Below are 20,209 nucleotides of genomic sequence, written 5' to 3'. Positions count from 1 at the left end.
TGGTTTGTCTAAATGATTTAGCATAAAGTAGACACAAACTCAGGCCTAGAAAGATATTTATACCTATGGATAGGTCCTATGGATGTGCTTTTTGTTTCACTGCCTGTCTGTGTCATCCCGATGCAATGTGATCATGGGACAATTGCCTTCACTTTGTTGCACAGCCCCCCGCCAGCCTAAACCTGCCTGGCTTTGTTGGCTGCCTGGAATTGGCCACTTTGAATAATGATGTAATCAGCTTGTATAACTTTAAGTACATCTACAATATGGATCCCTCCAAATCGGTGCCCTGTGCCAGGTAAGCAAGTGGTAAGGGTACTAAAAACTTTGATAGCCATGCGAGAGCCACAGGTGAAACAAGTGTGGGTCAACATTCAGGTTCTCAATTTTTTTGGTGGGGGAGGTGGGGTGGAGGGGTGGTTTTGAAACTACTTAATAGTCATGCTTGCAAAAATGTTCTCGGTTCTTCTGTAGATGAGCTCACAGATGAGCACATACACTTATAAAAAGTGTTAACTCGTTTGCAACTTTGATTTAGGCTTCTAGAGACTGGGGTTTCACTAGAGACTTCTGTTGTTTTAGCACACAGGTAGAGAAGAAATCCATTAAAATCAATTCATTTAACTCACCTGTAAATACTTAACATCTACCATGCAGACATGGGGACTTCATTTAAATGCTGTAAGATCCAAACAAGATGAGAATGGATTAAAAGGGCCTCACTTGAAAAATGTAACACAAACTGTAATGTTCATATAATCCTTGCATTTTTATTTCAGAGATAAACTGGCCTTCACTCAGAGCCGGGCTGCCAGCTATTTCTTCGATGGCTCTAGTTATGCTGTGGTGAGGGATATCACCAGGAGAGGGAAATTTGGTCAGGTGACTCGTTTTGACATAGAAGTACGAACGCCCGCTGACAATGGGCTTGTGCTTTTGATGGTCAATGGAGTGAGTAAAAATAAAAGTCTTACATCTTCTTTATTTCCTTTCATTTCTGCTATGCATGTTTCTAACGACCTTCCCAAGTTGAGTATGTCATGCCATCAAATTGAAGTTTTAGTTTAGAAAGCAAAGCTGGATTTTTTTCTTCAGAGAAATGACATCAGCAATGAGTAAAGCAATCCAAAATGCATTTCCCTGCACTGCATTTTTAAATATACATTAAATATCCTCTCTTTAATAAACTAAAGGAACTTTGAGGAAAATCAGTGCCAAAATCTTACACCGACTTTTTAAATCACATGTCCTAATCAGTAAAAAAACATTTGCATGTTTACTATATATGCATGCATATACATAGCACATATGTACATTTATTTATTAATGATATACATCACATGATATCACTTATATGTGCGATACAAACCTAAAAGCAACAATGAACAGGGCAAACAGGAACTCATGGACATGGACATGGACAATAGACTAGTGGTTACCAGAGGGTAGGGGCGAGTGGGGAGGGGGCAGGTAGATGGGGTAAAGGGGGTCAAATATGTGGTGACAGAAAGAAATCTCACCATAGGAGGTGAATGCACTGTAAATATATATATGCCTTAATGTTAAAGTGTACAGCTGAAATTTATTGGATTTCATTAATTAATGTCACCATAAAAATAAATAAATAAAAGTCTTTTAGCTTAAATTTAAAAAAAAATGGTATACATATATCATATATGGATATAATATTCAAACCTAGGAATAAAATAATTTATATAAGATAATATTGAATAAAAATAAATGTCATTTTAAAATAAAGATGAAATGAAATAAAATTTTTATTTGTTAATGTTACAGAAGTTATTATTAATAGCAATGTTAGTGAAAACAATGTAAGTAAATATGTTTAAGTATTTTGAAAGTCTCATTAAACTCTTTGTGTTATGGTGATTCAAAAGTCTTGTCCAAAGTCAAGTTTATTTCAACACTAAGTTTTATTGGCAGTCATAACTAATAATATACCTCATAAAAATAAAAATGTAAGAAAGTATCACTGGCTATGCTTACTAAATCATGATACTATTTTTTAATCTCATTCACCAATTGACAAAAATTATTTTTAAAGTTTGGCTGATACATTTCCATCTTTCTTGATGTCAGTTCTTGCAAGCTAATCAAACATTGTGTCATTTTGTTAACTTTAACAAAAGCATTCAAGACCATTGAAAATCTTTATTTGAAATATTTTTATAGGTAGCACATTTACATTGTGTTATCAACAAATTCACTTAACAATATAAAAATTTCCAAACATATTTTTTTAAAAAATCATCTCTCCAATGTACAACTTTCTTCATAAAAAAAAAAAAAAAAAAAAACCTTAACTTTCTCATTCATTGTTATAATACCCCTACTTTAAAACAACAGATCAGGTATGGTTTTTAAAAATAACTGGATAGACCTAGAAGGTATTTAAGTCAGACAGAGAAAGATAAACACTATATGATTTCACTTATATGCATAATCTAAGGAATAAAAAGAACAAACTAATCAAAAGCAGACTCACAAATATAGTAGAAAATTTTCATGATGGACAGAGAGGAGGGGAGTTTGGGAGGCTGGGAGAATGGGGTGAAGGGTTAAAGAAGTACATATTAATAGCTGATGGATGGACGTGGGAATGGGGAGCACGGCATAGGGAATGCAGTTAGAATGAATATGTTGGCTAGGTGGGGAGTCAGGGGAGGGAGGGAGCAATTGGGACGGGGGCAGACTATTTTACAAACTATATAGATGTCTAACCAATGTACTGTATACTTGAAAGTAATTAAAATAAATTTGTAAAAAATTTTTTAAAAATAACTAGTAGGTTTCATGCTGCTGAAAGACATTTATCATCATGAATAAAGGTCAACAAATTTAGAATAACTTATTTTATAAAGAAAAATATGTAGTTCTCTTTAAACTTGATAGCATTTTAATAATTTGCAGGATGTAATCTATAAACATCTATGGTTTTCAAAATATTGTCACATCACTGCATCTCAATAGAAAATCACTGTAAATATTCTATTTAAGTCATCTCACCCATAAATCCATGTAACCGGGCACACATAAACTGCAATAAATTGCAGTTGGCTAAATGCAAGAAATAGGTGAGTGGCACCACACTGTCAGTATTCAAGAATTCCACTCTTGAAGCCTCACATAACATGTGAATCCCATGAAAATCCATCCAAAGGACAAATGAAGGCTCAAGATCAATCCATGTCTTAAATATGAAAAGTTCGTTTCTCTCTCTATTTTGGAGTTTTTGAATGAGTGAAAACAGAAGTTGAAATATTTTGTTTCTATCCCCCAGTTGATTGCTTTCTACATTCTCAGAAGTGTGCAAACTCCACTCAGGAGATCGCTTTCTGTAAAATAGAGACTTTACTATGATACCATATTTTTAAAGTCCATTTCATTCTTGTATCTTGAACCACCTTCTGAAAGAAGCAAGGCTGACCAGCAAATTACTTGACTGTTACAGAATTACTCTGTTTCTCAAACACCATATGGTCCAAGTACATAATAATTTCATGTTTATTTACATAAATCTAGTGTTTCAAAATAATGCAGAAATGGCCTTCTTTTTCTCATATCCATATTTTCTCATACTTTTTCAGGCTCTTTTTAGCATACCTTAGAATTAGTTTTCAATATTACCAATTTTCCTCAAAATAGAATCCAATCACATCTATCGGCCTGTTATAACCTTCAAAAGTTGCCAAAGAAAAGGCAGTTGAAAAAGTATGGCCTATATTACTCTGTTTCCAAGATTTTAGAAAGGTCAATAAGGTAAATTTAAATTTTAACTCTCATAAAGTACATAATAAATAATAGAAGATAGTTGTTTTAAATAGTGTATAAATATTAATACTTTAGTACATTAATATAAGACATAACTGCTGATGTGGATATAGTTGTGATTTCTATTTTATATACAAATTTCATAAGACTCCTTAGTCTTCAATTTCAATAATACAGAATACAGTGTTATTTCTCAAATTCAGCTAAATCTGCACTTCCATAATAGCGAACACTCACATCTTACAACCTTCTTCTCTCTGCAGAGTATGTTTTTCAGTCTGGAAATGCGCAGTGGTTACCTACACGTGTTTTACGACTTTGGATTTAGCAATGGCCCTGTGCATCTCGAAGACACATTGAAGAAAGCTCAAATTAATGATGCAAAATACCACGAGGTACAAATCATTGCAGTTTGGGTATTTTTGTTTTGTTTGTACTTAGATCTATTGATCTAATCAGATATTCAAACGAGACAGATGAGAAAGTAATTAAATTGAACACTTCACATCTGAAGACCAACTGAAGGGCACTCATCTACTTAACTCCAGGATAACATTTGCTTTAAAAGAATGGATGCTTTAGTCATACTGACCTTTCTGAAAAAAGAGTCACTGAAAGATTCATTTCAGTTGCTTTAATAACCAAGAGGCGCCTGCTATGCTCCAAACTTTCACTACAATGGGACTCCTATAGAATCCTTCTATATATATTTGTTGAAAATGCCAGTATAGATACACAGTCATTTATTTGCTCATCCTTTGAGCCCTACTAAATGTAAAAAGAGTAGAATAAAGAGAGGATTTTCTTTTAAGCCATTTATCCAGAACTTAGAAAATACTAACAGATTCCTTATAACAAGAACTCATAAAGAATGCTCTTTGGTCTTGAAATAGATGTGAAGCATACTGATAATATACTTCTATTTTTATTAACAAATACTTTAAATCTACAATTTAATAAAATGTATAAAAGGCATAATATCTTTGAAGCTGAACCAAAAGGTAGAGAATAAGAGGCTACAGTTCTTTTTTCAGTTAAAAGTCCATAGCCTTCATGAGAATGATTTACAATAAGAGATTAGTTTAACCATTTCTCTGACTATCATGTTCACAGATTTATTAAAGTTTCTTACTATGTCACCAAAAAAATAATACTTGGTAATATGCAGTCTGAGGTCCAGAAGGTACCTGTTTTTAGGTCTTTTCCGAATCCCCACAAAGTAGCCAAAGAAAGCAATTGGTCTCGTGACAAAATTGTTCTTGGGCTCACCCCTTCTCCACACGGAAATCCTTCTCCAGGAAATGTGGACTTCTGCTTATATCAGTAAAGGTTTTCATGGCTGTGAGTAAGAAAGGAATATTTATTTCCTATTTTGTGTACAAACACAAGAAGAGGTATTTTAACCAGAATAATTAAAATATACAGTAGTCTTCAGAAAGTTGATCGTTAAACAGTGAAGACTTACTTTATATTATTTCTCCCAGATCTCAATTATTTACCACAATGATAAGAAAATGATTTTGGTAGTCGACCGACGACATGTCAAGAGCATGGATAATGAAAAGATGAAAATACCTTTCACAGACATATACATTGGAGGAGCTCCCTCAGAAATCTTACATTCCAGGTAAGTTTTCTTTGTTAAGTGATTGTTTATTACTAACTAAATACTGGACTAAGTATTCACCCAGGAGACGTCTAGTAAAAGGTTTAGACACCCCCACTTGCTGCTTAGGCCCATGTGCACAGACGCACGAACACAGTCATGTACCTTGGGGCCCTCTGCAACTAGTGCTCTTGACTCCCTTAAATTAACGTCTACCAGATGTGATCCACAGGTTTCTTTAATTATGTCCCTTCATTTTTGTTTTAATCTTAATTTAAACTTATTCGAATTCTCAAATAGCATCTGAGGGTAGAAATTTTAAGTTTATACAAGAGGTTGTGAATTAAATATAGAGAAACATTATTCTGATACATAAAAATTTGGCTGTCTCTTATTACAATCAAGTCTTAGCATCAGAGACCTTTAAGACTGAGACAACTTTAGCATATTCCGATCCAGTGGTTCTCAATCCTGGGTCTCATTAAAATAACCTGGAGAGTTTTATAAACACCATCGCGCATGCCCATGTACCTTAAATTCTCAATGCTCTGGGATAAGGCCACACCATAATATTAAAAAGCAGAAGGAGGAGAAGAAAAAGAAGGAGAAAGAAATGGGGGGAAAAAAAGAAAGAAAGAAACCTTCCCCAATCAAGCAATTTTACTGTATAACCAGGGTTGAGAATTGCTGATAGAGTTCAACCTCGCATCCACTACAGAATCCTTGCTCTCCATTAGCCTTCACACCTCTTTTTGAATAAATATAGCGATGTGTCTATGGTTACCTCTACAGACAAAAAAAAAAAAATCAATTTTTAATTACTTCAATTTTTATAAAATTTTTTCTTATATTGAATCACAACTACTGCCATCCCCCTTCAATGTTACAATGCTTCATATTTTAAAATGGCTCTCCAAGCTTCCTTTCCAAAGTAAATAGCCTTTTCAGGTCTTTCAACGATGCCACATTGGACCCTTATCCACTATGGGTGCCATTATATGCACCCCAATCTGTCAATCTGCACAGCCCTTTGGGTATGATCTTCTTGGAACAGAATATGGGGGAACTCTTACCCTTACTTTGGCTAGTATTCATCTAAAATACATTGAAGCTGTTGTGATTTGATTGTAACTAACTTTATATTCATTCGATATATCCAATAACATTTTATTGGGCACTTCCTAAAAATTAGGCATGATAATAAGTACTAGGGTTATAATACTAAGCAAAATGCCATTCCAGATCTTAAAGGATTTCTTACTTTCCTATTGATCTAAAGGCCCAACATTCACTTTAGCCTTAGTTGATTACAGTGCATTACAAATAAAAACAAGAAGATAAGTTTATGACCCATGTGGACTAGTGGTAGAATGAAAACTGGGTTCACCTTCTAATTTACCAGTTGTGACATAAGGAAATAACTTGACTCTTCTCAGTTTAATTTTATTGCTTAAACCATGTGAAATTGCCAAAAGTTGACTATTTTTTACCTTAAAGTGTGTCCATTATAAATGATTATAAATAAAATTAAACTGAATAGCCGACATATGCCAGGTCACGTCATCATCATGGCTGAATCAGTGACTACTTTTCTTTTACAGGACACTAAGAGCACACCTTCCCCTAGATATCAACTTCAGAGGATGCATGAAGGGCTTCCAGTTCCAAAAGAAAGATTTCAATTTGTTAGAGCAGACAGAAACCCTGGGAGTTGGTTATGGATGCCCAGAAGACTATCTTGTAAGTAGTAGTCAATCGAATGCATTTTAATAAATAGACACAAAACTTACCCTTCTCAAAAGCTAGAAAAGCTCTTTTCGGCTTCTCTATAATCTGAGGTACAGCAGAAAGAAGAGTCATTAAGCTAGAAAGCGACTTGTCCAGTTGCCTCAGTTTTTCTCAGGTGGGTCTTCCAGAGCCTGGAGAGGCTATGAGAGCATTGTCACTCACTCAGGGTGGAGGAACTGGGAAAGCGGAAACCCCAGCTGTTCTTAGGCACACAGAAGGAAGGCTAACATGGCTGAATTCCTATATAAACCAAAAGTTTTTTAAAAACTATTAATATAGAACTAGCAATTAAGGCCTTCAGTATTTGAGAAATTCACATTTAAGCATCTGTTAATTATCACAAATGCTAAATTCACTCTTTTTTTGGCACATAGATATCTCGCAGAGCGTATTTCAATGGACAGAGTTTCATTGCTTCGACTCAGAAAATATCTTTCTTTGATGGCTTTGAAGGAGGTTTTAATTTCCAAACATTTCAACCAAATGGGTTACTATTTTATTATGCTTCAGGGGTAAGTATTGTTTTTCCCTGAGGAAACTTCTTGGTGTTTTGTCTATTAAAAATACTTTTAAGCACATAAAAAGTGATTTTTATTTTTTATTCACATTAATTTTGACTCATATATACATACACAGAATGCCTCATTTCATGCACTTTATAAAACATTATGTATATCGTATATCAGGGGTTCTTAACCTGGGATTTATACCTCCCCCCTCAGGTTCATGAAAAGAATTCAAGAGGTCTGTAGACTTGAGTGGAGAAAAATTACATCTTTATTTTCTCTAACTAAAATTTAGTATTTTCTTCAGTTGTGAATGCCTACAACAAATCACAATAATATTAGCAGTACCTATAACTTTGTGATTAACATAAATCACAAGTATTTTTCATTTTACATTACAGCTGTCACAGATATCTCAAAATAACATTTTTGCTCATTGCTACTTCTAAATAACAGGTTTTAGATCTGCTACTAGACTTTGTTATATAATGCCTTAATAGAAAAGTACATGTATTACTATATTACAGGTTTATTATTTTAATATTTTGAAACTGTATTTCAATGTAATTGCTTTCTTTTGTGTTTCTAGCATTTTGTTTTATACATACTAAAATATCATTTTATGAAGGAGTCCATATGTGTCACCAAACTGCCAAAGGAGTTAATGGCACAAAAAAATTAAGAACCGCTGTGTGTATATTAAGAAGAAATATTTGTGTGATTTAATTTATAAAATAGTAAAAAAGAACATCTCTGTTCTTGCATTTGCTGCAGAACACTTGAGCTCGGCTTATAAAGATATCTTATTTCAAGAATAAAAAGAGTCTATAGAGATTCAGTGACCTTAAAATTCAACCGATTTATCTCTGAAAAGGTCATCACCAATACATACAACTGATAGACCAGGTCGTAATATAATTTATGAGAGCAGTTTTCACTTTTCATACTTATTACCTTCTATCTGTCACATTAATAATGAGTTTAATTTAAATCAGTAGTATCTGTGAGAATTTACCCACTTTATAGGACCTCTGCACTTCATAGGACCTCTGTCACCTAACCTGCTTCAGATTACCATGGTTAATTAAATAACACTTTTGGTCCACAAAAAGTAGTTTTGTGCTGAGGTAATAGTAGAGTTTGATGCCCATATAAAGGAGGAGAAGGAATATTATCATTTTGCCAATGTTTTGAGACAAACAATGAGCAAATTCAAAAAAAGACATTAACTTCTGCTTTCTTTTATTTCTTTTCTGCCTCTATAAATGAAAAGTGATACATTTTAAAAAAACCAAAGTAGCAAATTGACTTTTTTCTAGTCATCCAGCTACATCCCCCAAAAGATTCAAACATGTACTTTTAAAAGGGATTAAAAGTAGGATGTGGTGGAGTAGAAATGCCTGAGGTAGGAAAGTGACTGACACTAGGACAACTCTCAACATGACAAAATCAACTGAAATTTTCAGTTCTAAATATAAGGGATTCCATTTTTATTGAAATGTGTACAGTTTTATAGGCAACACAAATACAAGCAATCAAATATTTTGTTTTTGTTGTCATTCATAGAAATTTTGTTGCAAGCAAACTCCCTGAATACGGGGTGTTTCTCTAAGCAATATCATTAAGCAAATGTTAAAAATGTGTCTGTCTCGTATCCTTTTACCTGGACTTCCTACTTCAAAACTGTGCTTGCATTTTAGTCAGACGTGTTCTCCATTTCGCTGGATAATGGCACTGTGGTCATGGATGTAAAGGGAATCAAGGTGCAGTCGGCAGATAAGCAGTATAATGACGGGCTGTCCCACTTCATCATTACCTCTGTCTCACCCGCGAGGTACAGCTCCTCACTATATAGTCTTTCCATCAGATGGCTTTATTTGTAGGGTACAATTCTGTCAAATGACCACTATGAAGAATAGGATAGCCTATTACTTTTTCAGTGTTTAAAAAAATGGTGGAAGGAATTATCTACCTTATTTTTTTTAAATTGCTATTAATTCTCAAGACATGCAAAATAAGTTAACTATAAAATTACTTAACAAGAATATAAAGTAAAATCATAAGCTACAATCTCCTTGAGGGAGTGCTTATACATAGTACTAACTCAGTGGAGTGCAGTGGAGTTCCTTCTGTTTTGCACATAGAAGGAACTCAGCAAATACTGGTTTGTTTAGATTTTAAATTAGACAATTGAGAACACTATATTTATGCCACATTTTAAAATCTCTAACTTTATCTTTAAAATACATAATACTGATTTTCTTTTCCAAAATAAGAAAGCTTTCTGGGATAAGAAATGAACCTCTGTTGTAGACTGCTGCTCTTCTATGTCCACTTTTGTGGAGCCCTCTCATCAAAAGAAAACATGAACAGGGCTTTTTCTAGACTCTGTTTCTAATCATGATTAAAACCATTTATCGTCCTTTGCAATGAAAACGGACTCCCATAGATGTGCTTAAATGATCACCATAAAGTCTATTCTGTTTTTTTTAAAAACCCCTAAAACCAAATGACAGCAACAAAACAAATACTGATGACTAGTCATCTTCTTGCTTTTATGGGTTGAAATTACAATTATGGTTGGAAGAGTCTTTTCTGTATACAGAAATATCCAACCATTTTATTCTAGGCTTCATAAAGAGTCTGGCAACTCATTGTCTTTTCATTTACCAGATGACTCATTTCAATTAAATGAGGAAACCTGCAACCTAGAATGGAACTCTAGGTAAAATGTTAACCATGTAGTGTGTAAAGAAGCTTTTTCCTTTGCAGATATGAACTGATAGTAGATAAAAGCAGACTCGGGAGTAAGAATCCTACCAAAGGGAAATCGGAACAGGCACAGGCAGATGAAAAGAAGTTTTACTTTGGTGGCTCACCCATCAGTCCCCAGTATGCTAATTTTACCGGCTGTATAAGTAATGCCTACTTTACCAGGTATAATATTTTCATTTTTTATAAATCTACATGACTGATAAAGAAGATAAGATCAACAATGAAAATATTTACATTATTAAAACTGAAAACTATGAAAGTATCAGAGGCATTAGGTGTGATAATTAAAAGCTTTCATGTTCTTGAGCAACTAACAAACTTGGGTTTGTATTTTTTGCCCTTTAATTTCTGTATAACCTTGGCTAAGTAAGCCTTCATTTCTCCACTTGCAAAATGCAGAAAATAATAGTGCCTGCCTGTTAGTCTTGTTATAAGGATTAGGTGAGATAATGCGCATCAAGCACCTGGCATACAGCAAGCTACAACTATTAGATGCTCTTATTTCTGTATTCTTATTAATGACATAGTACAGAGTAAAATAACCAAATCCTTGTTAAGAGGTTTAAGAAAGTGCTCTTAATTTAATGCACGACTTTAAACAAAACCATTAATCTACATTCTTAACAGAGACAATGAGGGCTCCCTGAGTACAAGAACAGGAAAGGGAGAAATTTAATAAAGATTAAGTAATACAGAGGGGATCCCAATCGCCTGAAGTGTGGCAAGGGAAATGTTCATCTGTCAGAATGTGCTGGTACCAGCCACAAAGTTATTAATTATTTGATTAAATGATCATTTAAAGGATTCTGATTAAGACAGTGGTTGATGGATAAAGATCCATAGCATGCACACACACAAAATGTTAATTGCCAAAGTTCTTTAACTTCAAAGTTTTCATCATGAGCAATATTTTTAAAGCTTTTTTTCATTTGTTGCAAACATAGGGTGGATAGAGATGTGGAGGTCGAAGATTTTCAGCGGTATTCCGAAAAGGTCCACACTTCTCTTTATGAGTGTCCCATTGAGTCTTCGCCATTGTTTCTCCTTCACAAAAAAGGAAAAAATTCCTCAAAGCCTAAAACGAGTCAGAATAAAAAGGTAAAATATAATGCTGTACTAGCTTCTCAATTGCCTTATTTTCCATGCACACAACTCTTGACACTGATGCTTTACAGAATTTTGTTTACAACTGTGTACATATGAAAAGTAGGATACTTAGAGTATCAGATATTCCAGCTTATCAGCTTCGTTGCATCAATTCTTGTTTCTCACGAAATAGTTTGAGTCAGATTTTATTTATACATCCAACTACTTTTCAACAGAATGGTTAAAACCGCTCCATAAGTAACAGTTTGCATATGCCATATTATTTAGTACTATTATTATTCTCTAGGATCATTTGCTTTTGTATGACAACCTCAGACTTTTGTCATAATCATGGAAATTATTAAAGTTCCTGATCCTTTCCTTGTTTTCCCCTCTTTCCTTGACCTTCACTTCAACCACTCACATGTACAGTTGATCTGTGGCATCAACCAGAGCTGCTCCATCATCAAATTCTCTCTTATTCTTTCTGTCTAATCTTCCCCACCCCTCACCTCCTACCTTTTTGGGTTCAATTTTAACCATGTACTCAGGTGCTCCTTCCCTGATCTAAGCTACTATCATCGCCCGTCTGAATTACAATAGACTCCTAACAGGCCTTCCTGCTTCTACCTGGTTCCCCAAGAGTCTCTTCACAGCACGAGCTCCAGATCAGGTCACTTCTTTGCTCAAAGTGGCCCTCCACTACACTCTGAATAAAAGCCCAAGTCCCTACAATGTCATAAGAGGCCCTGTATTATCCAGGCCCCTTTCCCTCACTCGCTCTTCTCCCCATGCTGATCTCCTGGCTCTTCTTAGGACAGGCCTTGTGACTCCAGCCTTAAGATGCTTACTTCAGCTCTCCTTCTGCCTGGACAACTCTTTCCCCAAATATCTGCACAGACAACTCCTCCTTCCAGGATTGCCTGCCTCTCATCTACTCAATGAAACCTCCCTTAACCCTTTATTTTACACCATGGCCTGCCTCCTGCCTTCTAAGTACTACTGATCTTTGTCTCTTTCTGGTCGTTCTTTTTACCATAGCACTTATCACATTTTAATTTATCATTTATTTTATGTGTCATGTTTATTATTCATTGTCTCCTCTGAAAGAATGCAAGCTTCTTTGTTTTGTTCACTGAAGTATCCTAAGAGCCTAGAATAATGCACACAATTTGTGTTCAATAAATACTTAGCTATCTGCATCATAGGATTGTTATAAAGACTAAACGAGTTAATGTATGAAATGTTCTTAGCACAGTACCTTGCATAGAGTAAACGTTCAGTAAACATTCAGCTGTTATATCTGTATAAAGCCTCGCGAGTGTTTTTGAAGGATTGATTCCTAAAAGTGGAATTGCTTAAATTAAGGGAATGTGCTTTTTCAATTTTGAGGCAATACTAATTTACACTTTCACAAATAACATTCGAAAGAACCTATTGTCCCCCACAATTGCTAACACTGGATATGGTCAAATCTTTATAATGTAGCCAATTTAATGGACAAATATGGCATCCATTGTGGTTTTAGTTTGCATGTTCTTGAACGCTAATGAAGTCGAGCATCTTTTTCAGGAGAAGAACTGATTTCCCTCCATGGCTGGCTTCCGAACCATCAGCAGAAAGAAGCATCTTCACCAGCTTCTCCCTTCTGATGGTTTTTATCTTGAGCACTTCACTATATATGTCAGCTTATGTGGACCACTTTTTAGAATCTTCATGAAACTTAACCTTTATCAATTTTAATAAAATAATTTTGTTCGTGTATAATCAAATCTTAGATGTTTTCTAGGATCTCTTCCTGAATTTCACATAGAAGACTTTTAAAAGTGATTCATGCAGAGACATAACTTTATTGATTTTTATGAAGGAGTTTTCAGAGGACATTGAAATTCTGATGGTCTCTTACTGTCATTTTCATATAATGATACTAAAAGATTTGTCCTGAGAATTTTTTGGCTGGTACTCGGGCACTGGTCAGTGGCTCATAGACAGCAAGCAGATTAATATCATAGGCTGATAAGAAAGATCAATTTCCTAAAGCAAACACAGCTTACTCTTTTAAATGAATACAGTTTTCTGTATGAAGCTGTCTGTCAAATGCAGTTTCCTAGATGCTCAGTCTCAAGGTTATAATTAACAGCCCTTGGAACTATTAACACAAACTTTTCAATATTATATAGGAGACCTCTTAGCCTTTCTGGTAAAAAGTTTTAGAAACCCAACTTTATAATAAGATATAGAGTCACTATAGATGTCACTTATATTTTCTGGGTAATTAAAATGTCAGTGTTTGCTAATCTCTTACATTTACCCTTGTGTCTATAGCTTCTTAAAAAGCTATCAAGAAAAACTTGTGGCCTCTGGTTTAAATTTTTATCAAGGATGAATCATAGCAATTTGAGCTTATGTAATTCGTTTTCACAATACTTCTTAATATCCCTTTTTATTCATTTATTATCATTTACTTAACCATTAATAAGCTTTCAGTTGTTTCCAATTTTCTCCTTTTACAGATTAAGATCATAGCATATTAATCTTTGATCATATTGCTGAATAAATCTTTAGAATGTATTTCTAGAGGTAGAATTACTGGGTCGAAGCAAATTACTTTCCAAAAAGGTAACACTGATTTATATTCCCTCATGAGTATATAAGAATACCTGTCTTACCACCAATGTTCCAGCCTGAAATTTTTCCAAAATTTTTATATTTTAATTGAGAAGAGTAGTTTCTCATTTTGTGTTTAATGTGATAATGAACATTTTATATATTATAATGAACACGATTCTGTGGTATCTGGCCAACCCTCCCTTCTCTGAGCAAAGCCAATATTTTAGATATGTGACCTCATCTACCTGGATGTAGATGACTGGACTTGGGTAGATCATGTCAATTAAGTGGCCCATCAGATTATCTCCTGGGAACCCAGAGACACTACTCTGGGCTGGTAAAACATGTAAACCTAAGAGCGCTACATTAATTATGCACAGAGAAAGAAAGCTGCTTTGCAGAGAGAGAAAAAGGCAGAAAGCTGTCCTGTAGAGAAGAAGAATGAAAATAGATATTCTGAGAAGAAAACAAAGCTAATACCAGAATGTCCAGAAAAGGAGTGCCTTGATTCTTCCTAGCGTTCCAATTCCCGAGTCTTGCCCTTGGTAGGACCCCATTATATTGTCTTCTCTTGGATTGTGTTCTTAAGATAGTCCTATATATGTATAACACATTGACCTCTTTTTCTTAAGTGGCTTAACCAGTTTGGCTGTTATCTGAAACAAAAGAATCTAGCTAAATTAAAATTGTATTACCACCTGGGTTGCAGCTAAAAGACCCTCAGGAGAAAAAAATTTACACTGGTAAAAGCAAAATCTAATGGAGTTCAGAGAGAATCCCCACACACATACCCAATTTAGCATAGTAAACTGAGTTTCTATGTTATCTGATAGTGAAGTAATTGATTAAGTTATAATCTCTTATTATTATTTGGAGCATATACCCACAGAGGATTTTGAGTATTTAGTTGCCATATATAAAGATATCAGTGTTTATTTTTGCAGCAGATGAGAAACAAATCCTTGTCCATGTGTTACTGCATTGAAGCAGAGAAAGGCAGCGCTGATAAATTGAGACCACCATAGTCCAATGATCCTGTGCTTCGCTGAGCCCCTGTAGCCTATTGCACTGTTGCGCTCTTCCCATAGCTAAGTGGATGCACTGAGTGAGAAAGAGTGAAATCTTTTCCATAGGAATGGAGAGAATGAGGAATAGCTAGAATTGGAGAGAGCCCCCAAGCCTTCACCAGTCTCTTATCCCACACCCTCTGGGCCCCATGCAAAGCATTTCCTGTGTTCTTCAATGAAAGAAAGGTTCCATGGCTGTCATTATAAGGCATGGTACTCCACTAAGGCTGGAGTACAGCATGGAATGTGGTAAAGTTTCCTAAGACATGTGAGAGGAAAAGAGTCTTCCTGAAGCACCACTCCAGCCCATTCTGCCCACCCATGGCTTGAAACTATGGGCATTATTTATAGATGAGGGCCTGGGCCAAAACAAAAACAAAAACAAAACAAAAACAAAAAACTGGTAACTAGGTGTATTTCCTCCATCCAAGAAAGAAACCTTGCTTCTGTAGCAGTGAATCAGGTTCTAAGTCCTGACGACTATGTGAGGAAAAGAAGAGGGGACAGTAGAACCAGGTACGCTTTCCTTTAGAATGGATGATTCTCTGAGCATCACCTCACGCTCTTTAATCCAACTACTACTGTGAGAGTCTCCACTTCCAGAACACGATGTAAGAGCTGTTGCCTGCGAGCTTGAATCGTGGATTTTTTTTATTTTTTATTTTGATGTCTTGTCTTTTGCCCATATGAGATTGAGTTTTAGTGACAATCTGTTCCAATCTGTATTATAACTTCTGGAAATCCCATACTGCTTCGATCTACTAGTAGGAACCCTCTGAGATTTCCAGGAGGATTTATTTTACTGTAGATATATTTTTATGTGTTTAGTTCTAATCTTTCAGTGGGAATTAGGGAGGAGTGAAAACTAAAGATATGTGTTCATTCAATAATCCTGAACCAGGATTTTTTCTCCTATTTAATTCTGTATTTCGTCCAGACTCTTGCTGTGTTCTCCACTTCTCCCTACTACCAAACATTTCCTCCCCTATCTGTCCTTCCTTTATTGCAAGCTTTCTTTCTAAGTGGGTCATATCATGCCACTTCCTGCTTTTAAAACCTGTGTGGCTCTTCATCACCTAAAAAACAAAACCCCATTCTCTAGCAAGTCATCTAAGGTCCCTTTTACCTGATACCAACCTGTCCTCCAATTTGCTGTTTATATGCCTAGTCCTTCAAACAGATTTTCAGTTTCTTAAAATACAAAAACCATTTTTCTCTCACCTTTCTGTTCCCCACCACATACTGCCCATGGAAGACTTACAGAAACATTGATTTCTTTCCCAACTTCACTTCCACCAATGAAGTATACAATAAACATTTCCTTGAATAAATGAATAAATGACTGAATGATCAGGTTTATTTGCATTTACTTTTGCTTCAGAAATTGAGACTAAATAACTATTAAATAGTATCCTATAGTTTTACGACTCTAAATTTTAAAATCAGCAGTACAATTTTAATAGCACAAGATAATCTTTAAAAATTACTCTGTATCCTTTCACATAGAAGTTTGCTATACATATTATCACTAAACACATTTTTAAATATTTTGAAGATGTTGCTAAGTATGTTAACTTTTTACACAGCATGTGTAAATAATAATATGTGTGTTAAAATGATATTGTCACCTATAATATGTAGATTTTACTGATTGGGTCTCTCAGGGTTATTTTATTGCCAACTTTTCACCATTGGTTAAGATGTACATTTAATTTAAATAATAGGGTAGTTATCTCTATAGCTTCAGTTTATGCTTTACTGTCATAGACTAGAATTTCGAATCTGTTAACATACTATGCTGCTGTCATTTGCCCGTGGTGGTAAGTATAAGCAACTATTTCATTAATGGGCAATGCACAAAGAACACACGCTAAATTATTTTAATATTATAATTTTTTATAAGGAAGTAACAAATGAATTTTTGATACTAGTATGTCACTCTTATTCCTTAATATGACTTACTTTCCATGCATATAGGGAGAGAAAAGTAAAGATGCACCTTCATGGGATCCTGTTGGCCTGAAATTCCTAGAGAGGAATGCTCCAAGAGACTCTCACTGTCGCCTTTCCAACAGCCCTAGGGCAATAGAGCACGCCTATCAGTACGGAGGAACAGCCAACAGCCGCCAAGAATTTGAACACTTAAATGGAGATTTTGGTGAAAAGTAAAGTATCACATCATCCTTCTAGAAACTTAACACTGTGGCTGGGCTTCATCCTTATTTGCCATATATCAGCTTTTTTCCCATGATTTTTTCCCTCTGTGCCACCTTAATTATATTCTTTTATTATCAAAACAAATACTAAATAGTATGAGATTCATATAAATTACATTCTCTATGACATTCTTCCCAAAAGTAGAGAGCATTCTCTTAGGACTTTGCTGTTTTATTTAAAAAAAAAAAAAAAAAGACAATCAAAAAAGAGGAAGAGGGGCAAATTTCAAATGACTTATCCAAACTTTATATCACCCTTTCTCTCCCTTTCATATTATAAATGGAAATGCTAGAAGATTAATGAGAGTCTGAAAATACAAATACACGTATATCTTTATGTCTAAAGCCGCTCACCTCTTCCCAGTATTTCATAAATTTAGTATTATTGAAGATTTCTTTTAAAGTGTTAGCACCCAAATATTCTTACATAGGTCTTACATAGTTCTTTCAAGCACTCATATAGGCAGTGTATTTAGTAAGAACCCCTAATGCCTTTTAAGTTGCTATTTGCCTAATAGCCAAGATCAGTATTTTGTATTTTTCAGGAAGAATTTAGAGTTAATCAAATTAGAAGTTAGTCTAATAAATGCATATTATCTATGGCCTGGATCTAAATTTCTAGGACGTTTTAATTTCTACACATACTGGTAACATTTTTTTTTTAACATGTGATATCCATCTATTAATTTTTACTGGGGAAAAAAATGAATTTGTATTTTACATAGTACACATATCATATCATTTCTACTCATTTCCATAATTACACACTAGTATTTTGTTCACATAAATAAGTTCCTTTAACATATAGATTTTTACTAAACTAAAAACAACCATATTTTCCAGGCAAGACATGATATGATTCTTAACTGAAACAACACTTCTTTAATTGTGGACTATATCCCTGTTGTATAAAAATGTGGAGAGAGATTTACATTTTAAAACTAGCAGTGCTTACCCAATATTTATTAATAATACTTAGGGATCATTAGAAGTAATACTACTCGGGATGAGATAGAATGGCTACTTATTTATTCTTCTTTACCTTGTATTTGGGAACTCGGAGATCACCTTCAGTCTCATTTTACAGGTAGTAAGCTTTCTCTTTTCATTTACCAGATCACAATTTTCTATTCGTCTGAAAACTCGTTCCTCCCATGGGATGATTTTCTATGTCTCGGATCAAGAAGAGAATGACTTCATGACTCTGTTCTTAGCCCACGGCCGCTTGGTTTTCATGTTTAATGTTGGCCACAAGAAATTGAAGATTAGAAGCCAAGAGAAATACAATGATGGATTGTGGCATGATGTAAGTTGAAGGCAAAGAATATTATTATATGCGAATATCCACCACTGGCAAATGGACTGACACTAATGTCCCACTATTGTTTTCTTTAGAAACATCTATCTTAAAATTCTGTCCCTATATGCTGAGTTCAATTTCAAAAACTTTTATTAATTTCTTATAAAAATCTTGAAGCACACTTTATTAAAAGAGATATAAGCTGAGTGTAATTTTTTTGACAGATCAACTTTATTTTAGTGTAATTATTTTAACCAAAGAATCAATAGGCAACATAACCGAACTTTGGTTTCTAAAGATTTTTCACATGACTATTTTTTCCTACTGCCTATAATGTTGCAAATTTTCAACAATCGCTGAGTGTTTTTTTAGGCTAGGCTCTAGAGGATACAAAGTGAAGAGTATACCTGTTAGGAAGACAGGCTACAACAGAGAGAATTACCTAAATACTGAAGCAAATCAGGATGTAGGTAATGGAAAGAGTAAGCAATCTAAGCTGCCTTAAAATAGATTACAATAAATTTAGGAGAGAGCGTGTGGGCTGGCCAACGGGGAAGAACTTCGTAGAGAACTCCGCTAAATACAAGCTGTATTGAGAAATTAAGCCTATAGCTTTAAATCAGGCTTTAAAGGGAGAGACAAACTCCTGACCTTCAGAGAAGGGACCACTTTTTCTAAAGAACTTCTGCAGGTCTCCCACAGTACTGCAATAGGAAAGTTGAGAGGAGTGGCAACACAGCCTCTCTCCTAATCGTGGGATATACTTGAGATGGGCTATTTGCCTTCTCTTTGTCCAGGTGATATTCGTTCGGGAAAAGAGCAGCGGCCGACTGGTAATTGATGGTCTTCGAGTCCTAGAAGAAAGTCTTCCTCCTACTAGAGCTACCTGGAAAATCAAGGGTCCTATTTATTTGGGAGGTGTGGCTCCTGGAAGAGCTGTGAAAAATGTCCAGGTAAGCCAGGCATGACCAAGTAGAGCCATTGACCTTTAGAGCTAGAAGATTATTTAATCCAGCCTTCATTTGATGATTAGGAAAGTGGCAAGAATGAAACTGTAGTTTGGCTGGAGATGAGATATGAAAGTGAGTATTGTCCTACGGGATATCTGGCCACCCAGTGGCATTACAAAGTCAGGAGTAATCTTTTGATTCGAAAGTAGAGGTAAGATGAAAAAAGTTTCTGAAGTAGACATTGTCATGAAAGTTATGTCTCAAGGAAATGCTTATTTGTTCAGTGAGTATCCAAACTTTTGGTATACAAAATACTCCCCCATAAAAGCATGTCATTTCATTCTATATTATTAAGTGAAAAAAACTTTCAGGCTATTATAAACTATGATCTCATTTTTGTTTCTTACACATACAGACACAATTTGTACATGTTAAGGAAATGTAGTTATCTCTGAGGAGAAGCGAGGGTATGGTAAGAAACATGTTATTTTTATAATTTAAAAATTTAAAACA

General features: G+C 34.8%; 1 protein-coding gene across 4 annotated transcripts in view; it reads left to right on the top strand.

The window, feature by feature from the left end:
• The window catches only part of LAMA4 (laminin subunit alpha 4), a 124,964-nt gene that overhangs the window by 95,830 nt on the left and 8,925 nt on the right, over positions 1-20,209 (top strand). For all 4 annotated transcript variants that reach the window (XM_016136979.2, XM_016136978.2, XM_016136977.2 and 1 more), the window contains exons 23-34: positions 165-298; positions 780-951; positions 4,056-4,187; positions 5,277-5,419; positions 7,000-7,138; positions 7,561-7,698; positions 9,393-9,526; positions 10,465-10,629; positions 11,412-11,565; positions 17,208-17,395; positions 18,563-18,752; positions 19,544-19,699. In XM_016136979.2, the coding sequence (XP_015992465.2) occupies positions 165-298; positions 780-951; positions 4,056-4,187; positions 5,277-5,419; positions 7,000-7,138; positions 7,561-7,698; positions 9,393-9,526; positions 10,465-10,629; positions 11,412-11,565; positions 17,208-17,395; positions 18,563-18,752; positions 19,544-19,699 (1,845 nt within the window). The remainder of the gene's footprint in view (positions 1-164; positions 299-779; positions 952-4,055; positions 4,188-5,276; positions 5,420-6,999; positions 7,139-7,560; positions 7,699-9,392; positions 9,527-10,464; positions 10,630-11,411; positions 11,566-17,207; positions 17,396-18,562; positions 18,753-19,543; positions 19,700-20,209) is intronic.

The sequence above is a fragment of the Rousettus aegyptiacus genome, unplaced genomic scaffold, assembly GCF_014176215.1.
Source record: "Rousettus aegyptiacus isolate mRouAeg1 unplaced genomic scaffold, mRouAeg1.p scaffold_m13_p_1, whole genome shotgun sequence".
Classification (NCBI taxonomy): Eukaryota; Metazoa; Chordata; class Mammalia; order Chiroptera; family Pteropodidae; genus Rousettus; species Rousettus aegyptiacus.
The sequence above is the reverse complement of the archived record's forward strand: the minus strand, read 5'-3'. Positions and strand labels throughout refer to the sequence as shown.